The sequence below is a fragment of the Falco peregrinus genome, chromosome 8 (assembly GCF_023634155.1).
Source record: "Falco peregrinus isolate bFalPer1 chromosome 8, bFalPer1.pri, whole genome shotgun sequence".
Taxonomy (NCBI): Eukaryota; Metazoa; Chordata; class Aves; order Falconiformes; family Falconidae; genus Falco; species Falco peregrinus.
Genome location: NC_073728.1, coordinates 30,863,445 through 30,879,223, shown reverse-complemented (window position 1 = coordinate 30,879,223; position 15,779 = coordinate 30,863,445). Strand labels below are relative to the sequence as shown.

Below are 15,779 nucleotides of genomic sequence, written 5' to 3'. Positions count from 1 at the left end.
ACGAACATGAAAGACTGAGATGCTCAGAAGGTGAACCGTGCCACATCTTGGATTTGGTAACAACAAACTCCTCCATACCTCTCCTGTTTTACTTGAAGCTGCTCAAAATTAAAACATAAAATCTGTGGCTTGACTTAGGCTCCACTCACCAGTGAGTGGGTAAGAGCACACCATTGGACAGCACATAGCCAAAGCGAGGAATTCTGTTATTGTCTGAACTTGAATTCTAGTATTTCAGAGTAGGCTTCCAGGAAGGAAAGCAAGTAACAACACATAACCAGACAACAGGCAGTTAACAAATGGCCAAAATCAAAGAACAGCTTTTATTGGCCAAAGTAACAAAGAAACCATTTTCTTCCAATAAAAAAAACCAAACCCTAACTGAAACACTGGTAAATTTTGCTACACAAAAAAAAAAAAAAAGAAAAGAAAAAAAAAAAGAAACACTAACAGACCCCACATAATCATGACTATCCGCGTTCATCCTCTGGAAATACTTGTCCTCCTAAAGAAGTCAGTTTTTCTCCTTAACCCTCCCACACCAGCAGAAGGAGAAGAATGGCAAAACTCAGTCATTTAGGACAAGAGACCACACAGACTGGGAGGTATGAGTCTGTCCATTTCCACAAACGAAAGGGGTGGTTGGTGTTTGCAGACATCTTACATGCAAAGTACCTGAAGGTAGTACTTTCCCATTTTCTGAAGATACAAACATTTTACAACATGAGCTATAGTTTTGGTGTGGGTTTTGGTTTTTTTTTTAACCCCAGAGCACAGATGCAGTATGGCTACTCAGGCTCTACCTGCAGTTTATCAGTTAGCACTTCTCTATTTGGAAACCGTGTAGTTAAAAAAAAAAAAAACTGGTTACACTGAGTTCTCAAGGCAAATGACTATATTAAAACTCAGCATTTACTTATGTCAGTAAAACAAATACCAGCCAGTGAAAGCAGATGTTTGAGAAAAACTTGCTCCCCCTGGTAACAGAAACCTTGGAGGGAAGGAAAACAACACGACAGAAAGAGAGAGAGAGATGTGCCCGAGTGCAATACACTAGTTCCAATGGAGACATTCTCAGGAATATTTTCACTAATTTCTCAGTAAAGGGGGGCATATGTTAACAGAAGCCATTTTAAGAAACAAAAAGGCAAAAAAATAACGATCAGTGTCTTAAAAAAATGTATACCTATTTACACACTGTGGTTTTTAAAACATCACATGTATCTGCAGTGAGCACACATCTTTAAAGGTGTGTGGGCAGAGACAGCTGAAGCACATTGCTGCCAGAGCAGTGAAGCAACGCTACAGAACTACAGAGAATTCCACCTCATGGGAGTCAGTGACTACTATTGCTGCTGTGCACTGAATGGCACCATGTGTTTTAACAGAGGAATTCCACTGGAAACAGAGAGCCTCCTCCCCTAATCTAGACATGATTTAACAAAACATTTTGAGATCTAACACCCGTACAACAGCTTTTGTAAGAAAATAGAGAGCAGCTTTCAGCTGCAGTTCTTCTAAACTACTGTAGGAAGGTTTCACTAACACGCTTCCTAAATTGGCAACCATCTGAGGTAATCAATGATGCTGTTAAAATGAGCATCCTTCATTTCTCTCCACCCACAGCAACCGTTGCCTCCTTATTGAGTCCTCTGATGGACAAATCGTAAACCACTTCCTCAATTTTCTTGACATCGTATTTCAGGCCATCGTAACGTTTCCTCAGAGAGTCATTCTTCAGGTTGAGGAGACGGAAGCCAGAATCCAGCTCGTTGATAAAAGTGGAGATGCGGAGAGGGCGAGAATAGTCACCAGCTGTGACACTGTTCACTGCCAGTCTGGACTAAAAAGGGAAGAGCGGAAGCGAGAAGGAATGAGAGGAAGCACACAGGAGAGTATCAGCAGAGGAACCCACCCCAATCATGTCACTATTCTCATCAGTTACTTTACCAAATGAAGCCGTTTTGTTCCACGCAGTCAGGCTACTTATACTTAGATCTACCTTTTTGTTGACCATAATCCTGGATTTTTAACCAAGTGATAGTTAAATCTTAAAATATCAGCAAGGAACAACTCTGGCACACAGAGAGGCAGTTTGCTAGAAGTTCAGATTAAGGCATGTATCGTAACTTCCAGGAACAACTTGGGAAAGTCAGAAAACACTTTTTTTTCAGGTCAGTTTTAACCCAAATATATGCATTAATATCTTCCTTACCAGCTCACTGGCGAGTGTTAATACACCAGAAAGATAGTCTTCAATGTCCAGGTGAAAGCCCCGCTCTCGCTCAGCTTCAACTAAGATGAAAAACAGAGTGGTACTCAGGTGGTACTGCACATGAGCAAAATCCAGTGAGTTAAAATTGCATTTGTTTACTGGAGCTAATATGAAATATCAAATTTATGAAATATTATTACAAAATAAAAGTCAGCCTTTTCCTGTATGTGATGTGATTACTGCCTCTTCTCAGCATTTTGATTTAGCATCTTGTGTATCCTCAACTGGATGTGCAACAGGTTACAATTGATCCAACAGCATAACTGAATTTACATCAATATACAGGAGAAGGATTTGTAGTCATCTTTAGAAAAATATTTTCCTAATTTTTTTCAAATTCTTTGCTCTGTGAGGACACAATTCTCTTACAGCATGAGAATTTAATCTGTTTTCCACACTTCTTAAACACCAAAAACAAAAAGTGGGGAAAATAAGCTCTCATTTTTGTATTATTCTTTTGGTAGATTTACGCAATTTGAATGAATAATCTTCACTGATGAAAAACTCATTAATGAATAAGTACTTTTGTTCACATTAGATTTGCTGATTTCCATCTTCTAAAAGAATTTGTTGTTCATATAATGAAAACAAATACCAGATTTTGTAACCTATTTCTTGGTAAGAAATGAAGTTCTGCTGTTTCTCTATACCTCTGAAAGCTACAGTGTCTGAAACAGTCACATTTCTCTTCAGTTACAATATTAACTTACTCCCAAGTATTTCTGCAACAGCTTCTCGGGTCACTAACGTTTCTGACTCCAAGTAGACTAGAAATGCTGCCAGAAACACCAACCGCTGAAGCACAAACCTCCAGTGCTCATGAAATCTGTTGAAGAACACACCAAGGCAAAGTGTAAGTAAGTAACATCTATTACTGGAGAGCCAGGCAACAAGCATACATTATGTATACATTACATTTTCCACCTTTATGCATTGCACTTCATAGTATTTTTTGCTTATCAAAACACCACCAGCTTCAAGTCACCTCTTCGGTACTCCATAACTTCACCCCCCAGGATACTACACTGGACATTAGTATTTGCTTGCACCTCTCACACACCTACTCAAGTTCATGGAGTTTTTCAGGTTGTCCCACCCACAAGACAATCAGGGCTTTCCCTCCCATCTTCCCTCAGCAGATTTGAGCTGACAAGATTCTTATTCTTTGGAATGTTGCTAGACATCGTCCCCTCCTGGCAACAACAAAACACAAAGGTGACAACTTCATTTAGTATCTGCAATGCCAAACAGCCATTTCATGACAGATTTAGAGCTCTGTTTTCAGAAATGCCCCAAACCTAGCAACTTCACTGAAATTAATGGAGTAGCAAATGCTCTGCTCCCAGAAACAAGGGTGGCTCCAATAGAACGCTGATTTCTTAAACTTTGCTTTCTTTTTTTAAAAAGCTTATTGAAAAAGAATTTAATACTGGATATTTTTAGTGAAAAATTATGCTTTTGCTCAAACGCTCCATTTATTTTTTTTATCTATGCTGGTAAAAACCTCACACCTCTCTACCATGATTTACTTTTCAAACAGAAAGAGGCATTTGGCCCATAAATCTTTAAATCATTCTTCCCCAGTAATGATGCCAAATATGCCCAGGCAGCTCCCATATCCATGTCTAGCTGTGTGTGATCCTGCACACCTGTAATACTGATCAGCAGGAAACTTGGTCTTCAGAGATTCCAGCTGCGTTCTCACTGTACTGAAGTGTTCACGAGCCTTCTGACATTTCTTTGGTACTGAAAAAGAAACAGTGCAACATTCAGTACTTGACAGAGAACAGGGGTTTATAAACAGTATTCTAGCGTAGACAGCGCTACTTACAACCTTTTCTTGTCCAAGATTGATCCCAAATGTCAGCAGACTATCTAAGAAACACTCATTGCTGCACCACAAGTCACACAGGTAGAGGAGAAATAGTCCCGAGGCCTGGGCTGTCTAATCTGCTCTCGTCCTTAGTTCCAAACTTGGGCCAAAACACCCCAGTGTTATTTAAGAATCACTGCTAATCATGACTAATTACTGCTGCTGTAAAACTTACGTCATGGATGAAGAACCCATTCTGTAATGGACACTGACAGAAGAAAACACTAGGAACGGACTTGTACAGTCAAAGGAAAAGCAACTTTTCTTTCTCCATTTTAAAATCTTACGGTACTTTCTTCTTATTGATCAGTTAGGTTAGATGAGGCAAAACATCCCTTGAGGAGACTGCATTTCCTGCTTTCAAATGATGTATTTGAAGAAAAGGGATTGCAGCCGGTCCAATGTACGTTACCCTTCTGCGGAGAAACGGTCTCTTGTTTTGCACCACCCACTGCCACCTCCTGTTCACTAACGCGAGTTACAGCCACACTGCGCCCACAGCACCAGCGCCCACAGAACTCATCAAACCAGCATTTCTTAACTGCAGCCTTCTCAGAAATCCTGGTCGTGGCCCAAGGAAGGCAGAAGATCAACCCGACAGGCTCTCCTGCATCTTGAGTACAGAAGTTAGGATTACTTCAACAAGATGCATAGAAGCTAAATCTGAAAGCTGCAATGAATGCTTTTTATCAAAAAAGCCCTACTAGGAGTTACTTCAGTGTGTTACAAAAACTTCTTTCAATTAATAAGACATATTTTCTGTTAAAAAAAAAAAAGAGGGAGGGTATTTAAAATTAAAAGCTTCAGGAAGCAGAAGGTGAAAGTGCTCCACGTGGCAGCTGGAATGAAAGAAATGTGTGAAGTTCACTGACAACTGCCCTTTGTTCACAACACCACCATCCTCAAACTATGGTGCCTGCCTCAGTTGTGTAATCTGTCGTGTGGCAGTTGGGGACAAAGTAAGGAATAAATTTGTATTTTGGTTTCTGTCAAAAGAACCTGTGGCAAAAAAAAAATAAAAATCTTTACTGCAAAATTTCAGACAACAGCGCCCAACAATACACATATAACCTCCCAACTTCAAACTATCCTTGTCCCTCCTCAGATACCACCAGTGATGTTTTGCTAAACTTGACACAATGTGTTTTGAGAGCAAAGACATACTCGTTGACTTTCAGCCTCCAAAGACCCTACCTGTCACTCAGACTCACATCAGCTGACAGCAGGCTGCAGCACACACTGCCCTGAAGAGCTTCCTGAGCAGTTCTCAAACTCCACTTTGGACAGGGAGCAGAGGAAGCTGAAAGAGAGATCCTCCAACCCTCTTTGGGAGGCTGCTGGCCTAAGGCTTTGCTGGTTTTCCTTCCCTTCCCTAGAACTGAATAAAGGCTGGGGCTGAAAGTGCTTACCCCACAGCTAAACAGTCTCACGCTCAGCGCAGAGAGAGAACACAGAGGAGCTGGCACTGTGACACGGCTGTTGTCGGTTGTAGGTGGCTGCCCCACAGTAGGAGAGGTTAGATGAAAAACTCAACAGGTTTAACCAAGAGGTACTTTAAGTTCCCAGAGAACAAAGGAAAGACATTGTGCAAGATAAGATTTTAAATACCACTGACTGGCATTCAAGGACAGGAAACAGCCCTCCGTCGAACTTCCAGCTGCCTGTCGTTCTAACAGAGCTCGCGGCGCCCCTCAGCCTTTTCTTTGGTAGAATGTATTGCTCAGTCTGGTGCAAATCCCTTCCCTGTTTTCACCAGCCCTCTGTTGTCTCCTCGAGTTTTCATCACTCTGCCTCAATTGATGATGCAAGAATAATTACAAAGGATCAGCCAGCAGGCTGTGGGAGAAAAAGTCATCTTCCACTTATACTGGCATGAGGGACAGGCCACAAGAAGCAGTACAGCTTCTGGTGGCGGCAGCAGCAGCCTAAACCATCGACAGCAATACAGCTGCAGTCACTAAGTATCATTAATTACTATGTCACCTGTGACCTTGTAATAATTAATAGTATTTTTGCTTTTTTAATTAGTTACTAGTTTATATAGTTTATTTATAATGTAATGTTTTTATAGCTCAATATAGTCTATTAATAGTGTTAATAATTTTACTTACATCTTGGAACAAATAAATATAAGGCTGTCTAGCCAGAACTCTGTTGCAATGAATAATCCTCCCTTTCATAGTTACAAGAGGCATTGTTTATCCATCTACCAAGGAAGAAATATTCTAGTTTCTTAGTAAAAATGTGATACTGACTCAAAGAACAAGATGCGGTACTAAGCCCAACAGCCATTTAAGCGCACTACACTGGCAGAACCACAACCGTTGCGAAACAAAAATGTAGTCTGAACACAGGACATCTGGTAAGTGCTATTTATCCCCCTAACAATCCTTCTGTTACCCTGCATTGTATTATTTTGCGGTAAACCTTTATTAATCTAAATGTTTATTGACTTTATTATGCTTGTAATCAATGACAAACTGACAGAACTACTATCATGAGTTAATTCCTAACCTATTATACATATATTCATTAGCATAGCAAGAATTATAAGCTGAGGTCTGGGTTTTTTTTTACTGGTGTGGGGGTGTGTGTGTTTTTTTGTTGTGGGGTTTGGGGGTTTTTTTCCCACTTTAACTATTACAAATCTTTTCTCAGACTCTGCAAGTTCCAGGAGCAGCTCTCTCCAGGAATTAAAAATCAAGTGAAAATACACTGAGCTGCACAGTGGTCTCTACCATTAAATGCTGGAAAGCAGCCCCTGAAGTTGATATCCAGACAAAAAAACTGTCACAACACCCACAGGTTTACTCAGCTTAGAAAAATGAGCGCATGCCGTGTAAATTAACCGATCAGTAGTTTTATTTTTTAGCACTGCCAGATTTCCTACGCAGATGGAAGCTGCACTTGTCCACAAAGGTCAAATCTCAGGTGTTGTACATTGCTTGACCCTCTCAGAGGCCAGAGAATTCCCAGGCCTCCAGCTCTAGCATGAATGTGCTGGCAAACAGCATCAGGCTGGTAACAACCAGTCAGCTCTACAGGTGAATAAAACAGCACCTGATAAAATTTAGTCTTCTATTCACCTTCAGAGGGTGGCCTGCAGATTTCTCCCTTTCCCAAATTCCTCTCAAGACCCTTCAGGAAAGTCAGACTGGTTGCTTCTTCTCAGGAGATACTCATTGACTTGAAAAAAATAGCTTTCAAGTTGCACATTTAAGGGCAAAAGCTGTTTATTCCACTAGTTTCCCCAGTAAGTTGAAAAATGGGGACAAGGGATCAGAAGCTGCAGATTTGACATCTAGCTCTATAGTGCTGTTCTCATGGCCCAGAGGAAATTGTTTAGCCCAGACACATCATGTCTGACATCTTAAACAAATTTGGGCTGAAAGCAAGGAACCAGGCTAGCTACAACCCAAACCTCAAAAACAGCCGAACAATGCCAGCTGCTGCTCAAATGTACGAGGACAGGTTCTGCTTTATCAGCCTTTGCAAATTCCCTTTATATTTTGCCACACTAAGCAGATTTTTATATATGCGTACATGCACACAGAGTCAGTCTCGTACAAACCAGACGAAAGCTTCCCCCCTTCAACCTGAACACCCCCCCTAAGGCACTGGGGATCACGTCTTTTTGGGAGACGGGGTGATGAGATGCGGAAAGGGCTACAAAGGCCCAGCAGGTAATGGTAAAATTAGCAGAATGTAAAGCTCTACATCGAGTCGCTTAGAGGAAAGCCTGCGGGCCAGTTCGACGACCTAGGAAGCGAACACCTGTGGAAAGAACACCCCTGTGCCGGGACAGCGATGTGCCAGGCTGGGGAGGGGAGGGAGGGACCACGCAGCGCGCCCCGGGGATAGCAGCCCCTGCCACCGGCGGCCTGCGAGCGCCCCGGGGATAGCAGCCCCCGCCACCGGCGGCCTGCGAGCGCCCCGGGGATAGCAGCCCCTGCCACCGGCGGCCTGCGAGCGTCCCGGGGATAGCAGCCCCTGCCACCGGCGGCCTGCGAGCGTCCCGCGCCGGGCACCGCGCCCGCCTCCCCCCCGACCCGCGGCAAAGGGGCGCCCGTGAGGGCGCTGAGGGGGGACCCGCCCGCCGCCACCGCCGCCCCCCCGGGAAGCGGAGCGCGGCGCCGGCGGCGGCGGCTGGCGGGCAGCCGTGCGGGACTCACTGGCCTGGAAGCCGTCTCCCTGGTGCACGCCCTGCAGCAGCGTCAGGATCTCCCGGGCCGTCTGCTCCAGCGCCTGCACCACCTTCCGGATCTCCTGCGGGCACAGGCCGCCGTCAGGCGCGGCACTGCCCCGCCCCGCGCCCCCCCGGCCCGGCCCGGCCCCGCGCCCACCTCGCGGATGTCCTGGTCGGCGGTGAGGACGCCCTGCAGCGCGATGAACATGTCGCTCACCGACATGGTGCCACCGCCTCCCGCCCCCGGGGCCTTTCGCGCCCGCAGGTGGCCTTCGCCGCCGCCGGCGCGGGGCTGCCCGTGCCGCGCCTGACCGCGCCGCGCCGCAGCGGCCAGAGGAGCCGGGAGGTTGGCGGCGCCGGCGGGTGCCCGCGGGGAGCTGCTCGCCCCAGCGGGGGGGCTCCGCGCCTCAGAGCCCGCCCCGGGGGGCCGCGCTGGCCCCGCTGCGTGGTGGCGGTGCCAGGCCCCGCGGCTGGGCGACCGCGCCCCGCGCCTGCGCGCCCTTACCGCCGCCTGCCGGGGCAGTGACGCGCTTCCGGCGGCGGCGAGCGCGGCATGGAGGGGGCAGCGGGGTCGGGTGCGCCTGCACCGGCATCGTTCCTGGCCTTGGAGCCGCAGCTGCAGCGCGAGTTACAGCAGAAGGTGCAGCGGGCCAGCAAGAACCGGGCAGCCAAGGTGAGCGGGGCCCGGGGCGGCGCGGCCTGGCCTGGCCCAGCCCGGCGCGGCCTGGTCTGATGCGGCTGCTTGTGCCCCGCAGGAGGAGCTGACGCCGGGCGTGGTGTACGTGGGGCACCTCCCGCGGTGGCTCTGCGAGCCGCAGCTCTACCAGTACTTCCAGCAGTTCGGCACCGTGACGCGGCTCCGGCTCTCGAGGAGTAAGAAGGTAAAACGCGCCCAGCCCCCGCGGCGCTCTGGGGGCCCGGACCGGGCCGCCCCCGAACGTGCCGGGCCGCCCCTCCGCTCGCTGGGGGCGCCCGAGGCACGGCGGTGCGCGCTGCGGGCCGCCTTAGGCTGGGCCGTACAGTCCCGTGGAGCCTCTGAGGCCTCCTCCGTGCCCGGGCTGCCGGGGCGGTGAGGTGCCCCCGGCAGCCCCCCGCGGCCTGCCCGCCCCCACCCCCCGCCTGGGCCACGTGGGGAGCTTGGGTGCGGTTTCACGAGTGAGCAGAGGGGCGCACCGTGCTTAACGCCCTGTCTTCAGAATAATGCTTCCAGAAGGAGCGTCGGGCTGCTGGCGTGAGTCCCGAAATTGCAAATAGGCAGTTTCAGCAGCAGTTAGTGTAGCACCTTTTTTTTTTCCACGACTAAATACACTTATGTGAGAAGTGTTGCCAGAATAGACTAATTAAAGGTGGAATGTGAAATGTCATGGAAAACGCTCCGCCCTAGGGTTCGTGTTGCTTTGTGCTCAATAAATTTAACAACTACCATTTCTGGATTTATAAACACACTATAATGTTGCTATATAAGCTTGGTAACAACAGAACAGCAGTAATGCAGGGCAGCTTTTTTTTTTTTTTTAAATAAGTATTGGTGCACAGTTTGTTTCATATGCAAATATATATTTATGAATATGCCATACCAATTTAGGACTAAATCTGATGCTTTTCGTGTTTTCACTAAACTTCAAGAAATTATTTGTGTTTAGCTGAGAAAGGGCTCTAACTTTGAAAGCGTAATGTAATTTTCCTGTAGTTCTTCAAGTATCAAAGCATTGTTTCAGATTTCTTTCTGTCGTTGCTCACAGACTGGAAATAGCAAAGGCTATGGATTTATAGAATTTGAGTCCGATGATGTGGCCAAAATTGTTGCAGACACAATGAACAATTACCTGTTTTCTGAAAGATTGCTAAAGTGTAAGTATAAGCTGAAGTGCAAGTCCTCTAGCTTGCAACAGAAATTCATAGTTATATGTGTTATTTTTTTGGACTGTCTGGAGAGTTTTTAATGAAGTCTTGTCCCAAAAGGGCTTTATGTGGGACTGAGCTTTCTATTCCTTTTCTTTATGTGTATGTTTCATGAGAAGGGTAGCTCTGCTATAACTTGGTGTCATGTGTTTGTGATACAGGTCAGTTCATATCTCCTGAAAGGGTCCATGAAAACCTCTTCAAAAACAGTAACAAAATATTTCGGAAGCCTTCTCTGCCAGCAGTCAGGCGGTACAATAAGATACGTTCACTGGTTCAGAAGGCACGGATGACAAAGCGGCTGCTACGGAAGGAGAAACTTTTACGGAAGAGGCTGGCTGAAAAGGGGCTCGATTATGACTTCCCAGGATTTGTAAGTTTGACATTGTTTCAACGAGTGTTTTGTCTAAACACTCGTTTTAGTGTTTAGAACTAAACATGTTCCTGAGATTGTGCTAAATATGTGAAAATCATGTGGGTTTTGTGCAGCTGGTAAAAGAACCTGGAGCACCAGGGAGGCCTACTTGCTTTAAGAACTGTATAGAAGCTCCTGGAAATTAGTGTAGGGCTGTTGCTGGTTTGCACTGTATGTATATGCGGGTTTACTTTTGGAGCAAAGGGAAGACATTCTTTTTTTTCTGTTAGTATGAACAGTTGGATAGTCTGTGGTTTTAATATTTGACTCTAGGTCACTGAAGATAGACAGAGTTTTTGCCCAAACCCTGTGGGAGGCTTTGGCAGGGTAGATTCCAAGACTAGACCGTCCATCCATAGATCCTGCCTATGCTAACAAAGGACATTGCTCATTTGCAGAGTGCTTGGGTGAAGTACCTGAATTTTAAGCAATGCTGATTAACATGGTATTTTTCTTAAATGCACAGTAGCAGGTTTTCTTACATCACTTTGGGTGGTTTTGTTCAAACAAGATCACCTCTGTAGTGCTGTAAGTAATCTTACTAATGCAAAGCTTTTGTAGTTATGAGGCAAAGAAACCTCTAGATACAAACAGGGAAGTTTGTAGTGATCCACCTGATCTGTTTTGCTTCCTAGGCTGCACAGGATCTTTCCATAAAGAGAAAAAAAGTTAAAACATCCAAGCAATCAAAACCAAACGTTTCTTTGAGCAGCCAGGTAAGACCCAATGGTCCTAGTGGTGCCAAGCACCACGCTCCACCATTCACACTGGGGCAGATGTTTCAAGTCTGCAACTGGTATCTTTGTATTAATTTCAACACCTGAAAACATTTATGTTGTTTGATTGAGAGATTTTTGTGCCAGAAGTAGCTTCTTTAAGATGGATTAACATTCTTGAATGGGGGAGGTTGGTTGTATCCTCTCAGTTCTTTCTCTTGCACAAAGTATTTAACAGCAAAGGCTTCCGCTCAGCGTGTTGTAACTAGCAGTGCTTGTCCGGAGGTGTGTCCAGGCAGTGGTGTGTCTGCTGACAGCTATTCAGGACTAACTAGAGGCTGGAGAAACACAGGGTACTGGGGGCAGTCACCTGTACACCACTTACACCTGTGCTTTAAACTGGCACGAGCTGACTTCCTTACTGGCATCCTTCTGTTGGTCTGTGCTACCGTATAATACCAGGCTGTTTTGAAGAAAGGAAGTTGAACCATTAATACAGTCTAGTGCTGTCTGTCCCCGTTTACATGCTATGCTGTCCCTCCTCCCTCGAGCCCTCCAGGCATGGTATTCCAGTATTTTGAAAACTAATGTTGGCTAAAAGTAGCAGTGGGATGAAAGGAAAGCTCAGGTCATCAGGACTGAGATCTGGGATACTGACAATCTGAAAAGTCTGTAAGGTGTTAACATTTCTGTTTTGTTTCATCGCTGATGTGAGTTTGGTTTTGGTTTTTTTAGTGTTGCTGCATTTGCTTGTGTAAACTGGGACAGGGCTGGTTGTGAGGAAGAGAGGATAAGTCATACGTTCAATCAACTGAGTTCTGAGAACTTAAGGAGATAATGAAGCTGGAACGTTTCAGCTCTGCTGTGGGTTGAGTGTGGCATTTCTGTACGCCAGTCTCAGATACACTGTCCCTGCCCCTGATTCTTTTCGTCTTGGCATTACTGGTGCTTTGAGTCAGGAAATACAAAGTTTAGAAAGCAAATTTGCATAATGATATGTTAGAAAACATGAATTAATTACATTTGCCTTTCACTTACACTTTTTTGAAGATGACTTTTTTTTGTCTGAAGAAGTAATGTCTACAAAAATAGCTAGTTATAAAAATAAAACTATTTTCCCTCATGTGTGGAAGTTCTGAAGGAGAGCCGGACTGAGGTGCCCTGTGGTACCACAGAGGCTGTGACAGCTTTCTCTGGCAGATGCTTTGCAATGAATTGTGTTTTTCTGATCTCTTCAGGATCCTACTCCGGTCTGTACTCCAACAGTGCTTGAGCGCCGGAAAGGTTCTCAGATGGATGATGATGCAGAGGACAATGAAGTAACTCTCAGACTGCCCCCTACCAGTGTAAAGAATGCTGTGCAGAGACCAAAGAAGCAGCCAAGAAAAAGATCAAACCTGAAAAAACAAAAATAGACTTAAAATGTTGGTGGCTGTAGCCATGTTTTTTCTCAACTCAAAAACTGTTGACGTGGAGCTTCTTCTAGAGGTTCTGCTGCCCTGGCTTGGTTCGTCTTGACTAGACTGTTTCAGTCTTTCCTAGGCACGGTATCGGTTCACAAATCGTCCCCCTCCTGTTTAGCCGTGAGGGGACCTACAGTCTTTTTTGCCTTTGAAGATTTTCTTGACTTTGTGCTCACAAGTGCCCATGCTATGACACACCTACAGTCATGCCAGAACCTTCAGTTAATTCTGTAACTTGTCTCTAGTCCTTGCTGTTTTGAAAGAAAATGGGAGAGGCTCTTCATTCAGAGCTTGCTGATGCGGGCTGTATCTTACATTTATAATTAATGATGGGTGATAAAAGAATTAACCATTTTTCAGCTGTGTTGGCTCTTGGTAGTGGTTCTTCTGTTTAACTGAATATCTGCGTTTCATGCAACTGCTCACGTATTTATACAAATAGAGGGCGTGGGATTTTTTTTCCCCAATGAGAATTTAATCTCCTGTTTGCGATCAGTCAAGGTCTGCCTCTACTGTCCAGGGCAGAGGCAGAATGCCATAGCTGGATAAAGCCAGTGTCTTTCAACCCTGCTTTCGGCAATACTTGGGAAACAGCCTTTCCCAGGATGTGGGCTTGGAAAGGCCTGGGATTGGGAAGGTGGTCAGAAGAGACAGGAAGATGGCTGAAGTCACTTGCATTCAAGATGCCCATTCCTTTCACTATGCAGGCAAAAGATTTGTCTTTGAGAGTGTACCCTACTGTGGAGAACATAGGGTGACTGTTCTGTTGGCTGGTGGCTTAGCCAGAGTCACTGCTATGCTCTTGTTCCTCACACACTTGTGTAAAAAGCGTTTCACTCTGCAGAGGTCCCAGGTGTGCACGTGCTGACACTGTTTTCTGCTCGGGCTGACCAGGCAAAGGTAACTTGCTAATTCTCTGGGGTTTTGTGTGCCATAAATGTGCTGTTGCCTGGTTCAGAAAATGTTCAAGGAACTGCAAAGTGCAGCTGCTTCTAGAGGGACTTCTTGCTTAACTGTGGAGATGAGCACATGGTGACAGCTAGCTTATGTACAGCTGTTCTCGGAGTGAGCAAGGCTCTTTGAGAAGATACATCAGTAATCAGAGCAGTCTTGGTTGTGTTGGGAATTCTGTTGTTCTTTGAGCCCTGCAGCAGCTGGTACCTGTATCTCAGTTTCACTGCCTCTGTGAAACAAGGGTATCTTCTGCTTCAGGGAGTGCTAAGCACATCGCAATATTGTAATAAGCCTCTGGGAGGGTGAACCAGGAATGGCAAGGCAGGTTTTTGTCACAAGTAGTACAAGTTCAGAGTATGAGTGTAGCTTTTTGTTGTGCATCAAGATTTATTCTTGTTCCTACATAGCCTGTCATAGCTGACTGCAGATAACCACTCCTGTTTGGAAATGCAGTTTGATTGTGCATTTAGAATTTGGATTTTATTGCAAATCTGAGACCTGCAGAAATTAGTACCTAGCCTTGATCTTTTATCATCTGAGATAAAATGCTTTCTGCTGCTGTTGGCTGTAGGTCAGGCTTGGCAGAAGATTTCAGAGGAAAGCCCAGGTGATAATAACCGGCTGCTCAGGTAGGTGGTTGGCACTAATTCCTTGGCTATTTTAAGACTTGGGCTCTTGGCAGAGAAGAAGAAATCTGAACCATTGGCCTGGCTAATTCTGTCCTGTTTGGCCTGATCACTTGAATAATCATGTGATCGTACTGACATTCTCTTGGTGACTCGGATTGCTCTCCTTTGTTACTCTAAATTGTCAGGGAAGCCACTTGGATGAGTGTGTCTTTATCAAATGCTTGTCATTTTGAGCACGCTAGGGAAATCTGTTGATCAGCCCATCGGTCACTGACAGTCCTTGCCTTCTGATACCAGTGTTGCTGCATACGTCTGCAGGCTTTATTCTCTGTGCATTGTTTGATGTGAAACAGGCAGTGTTTACACATCAAACCTGTGGAAAATACATCCTCAGCTAAGATCTGAGATGAATGTGATCAGAGTGGGTGGCAGAAATTGCCTGTCTGCTAGTAACTGACATGCAGCTCTGAAAAAAGTTTTCTACCTTGACCTCATACAGCAGACAAGGAGCAAAATGCATCTGCCCAGAATGGACAGTTTGCTTTAAAAATCCGTATTTCTGACTTTGTGTTGTGCAAGTGAAGTTGGCTGTTTGGTCAAGATGAACAAGAAATGTGGCTGCACCTTCTCGTGTGCAGAGCTGAATCTCTTGGGTACAGTCTGACACGGTGGGGCAGCATGCTTCAGTTAGGTGGACGCACGCCACCCTCCAATGAACGCAGTACAAGATTTCCTGGGAAATTACCTCCCAGATTTGTAAAGAAACCTGTCTAGTCTGGGTAGTTTGGAGTGGCTGGCTGCATTGGTGTGAGTAACGCATCTTTAACACAATTTAAGAATATGAGAGAAACCTGGTGTGGATCTTAATCAAATATGCCCATCTCTTTGGTGCTGCCACAAATACTTCTGAGGCTGTTGAGTTATCAAGCTGCTTTTAAGAAAACTTAAGTTTATCTAGAGCAAATTATCCAGTGCAGTTCACCAAAGCTGAGCAGCTGCCTTCCTGTGCTTCCCATTCCAACGCCTTGGCCTGCAATAGGAACCTGGAGTTGCTTTCTTCCTACTCTGCTTCTGCTGCTGTGCTCTTTGTGCCCAGTGTTCTGCCCCTGTCTGGAAGGCTGTGTCTGCTTGCTGCTTTCTTCTGTGTTAGATTCTGGTTTCTTTTCACGCTGCTTGCTGTGCCTGCATGAGTTTACAGGGACTTGGGCTTCTCCAGCTCTCTTGAAAAGGTGTGTGCCTTTAAGCTAGCACCCTGGTTGCTGCTCACACTCCATATTCATGTAGCAGTTTGAGCCTCGGGAAGAAGTTCCAGAAAGCTGCACTTACAATAATGTTTGCTTCCTGCTGTATTTTTCCTTTCCCTTCC

The 15,779-nt window shown here is 45.6% G+C and overlaps 2 protein-coding genes across 2 annotated transcripts; one reads left to right on the top strand and one right to left on the bottom strand.

Annotated features, from left to right (window-relative positions):
- Positions 1–304: 304 nt before the first annotated feature.
- TSN (translin) lies at positions 305–8,726 on the bottom strand. The gene is made up of 6 exons (XM_055811924.1): positions 8,492–8,726; positions 8,321–8,414; positions 3,925–4,021; positions 2,986–3,101; positions 2,216–2,295; positions 305–1,843 (listed from the first exon to the last, which is right to left on the bottom strand). The coding sequence occupies exons 1-6, from the start codon at positions 8,555–8,557 to the stop codon at positions 1,607–1,609; spliced, it is 690 nt and encodes a 229-aa protein (XP_055667899.1). The 5' UTR covers positions 8,558–8,726; the 3' UTR covers positions 305–1,606.
- Positions 8,727–8,855: 129 nt separating this feature from the next.
- NIFK (nucleolar protein interacting with the FHA domain of MKI67) lies at positions 8,856–13,184 on the top strand. Its single transcript, XM_055811923.1, is given in 7 exon segments — positions 8,856–9,007; positions 9,090–9,215; positions 10,077–10,185; positions 10,398–10,609; positions 11,287–11,367; positions 12,606–12,756; positions 12,759–13,184. Coding segments are annotated over 7 exon segments (846 nt in total). The 5' UTR covers positions 8,856–8,887; the 3' UTR covers positions 12,806–13,184.
- The last annotated feature ends 2,595 nt before the right edge of the window (positions 13,185–15,779 follow it).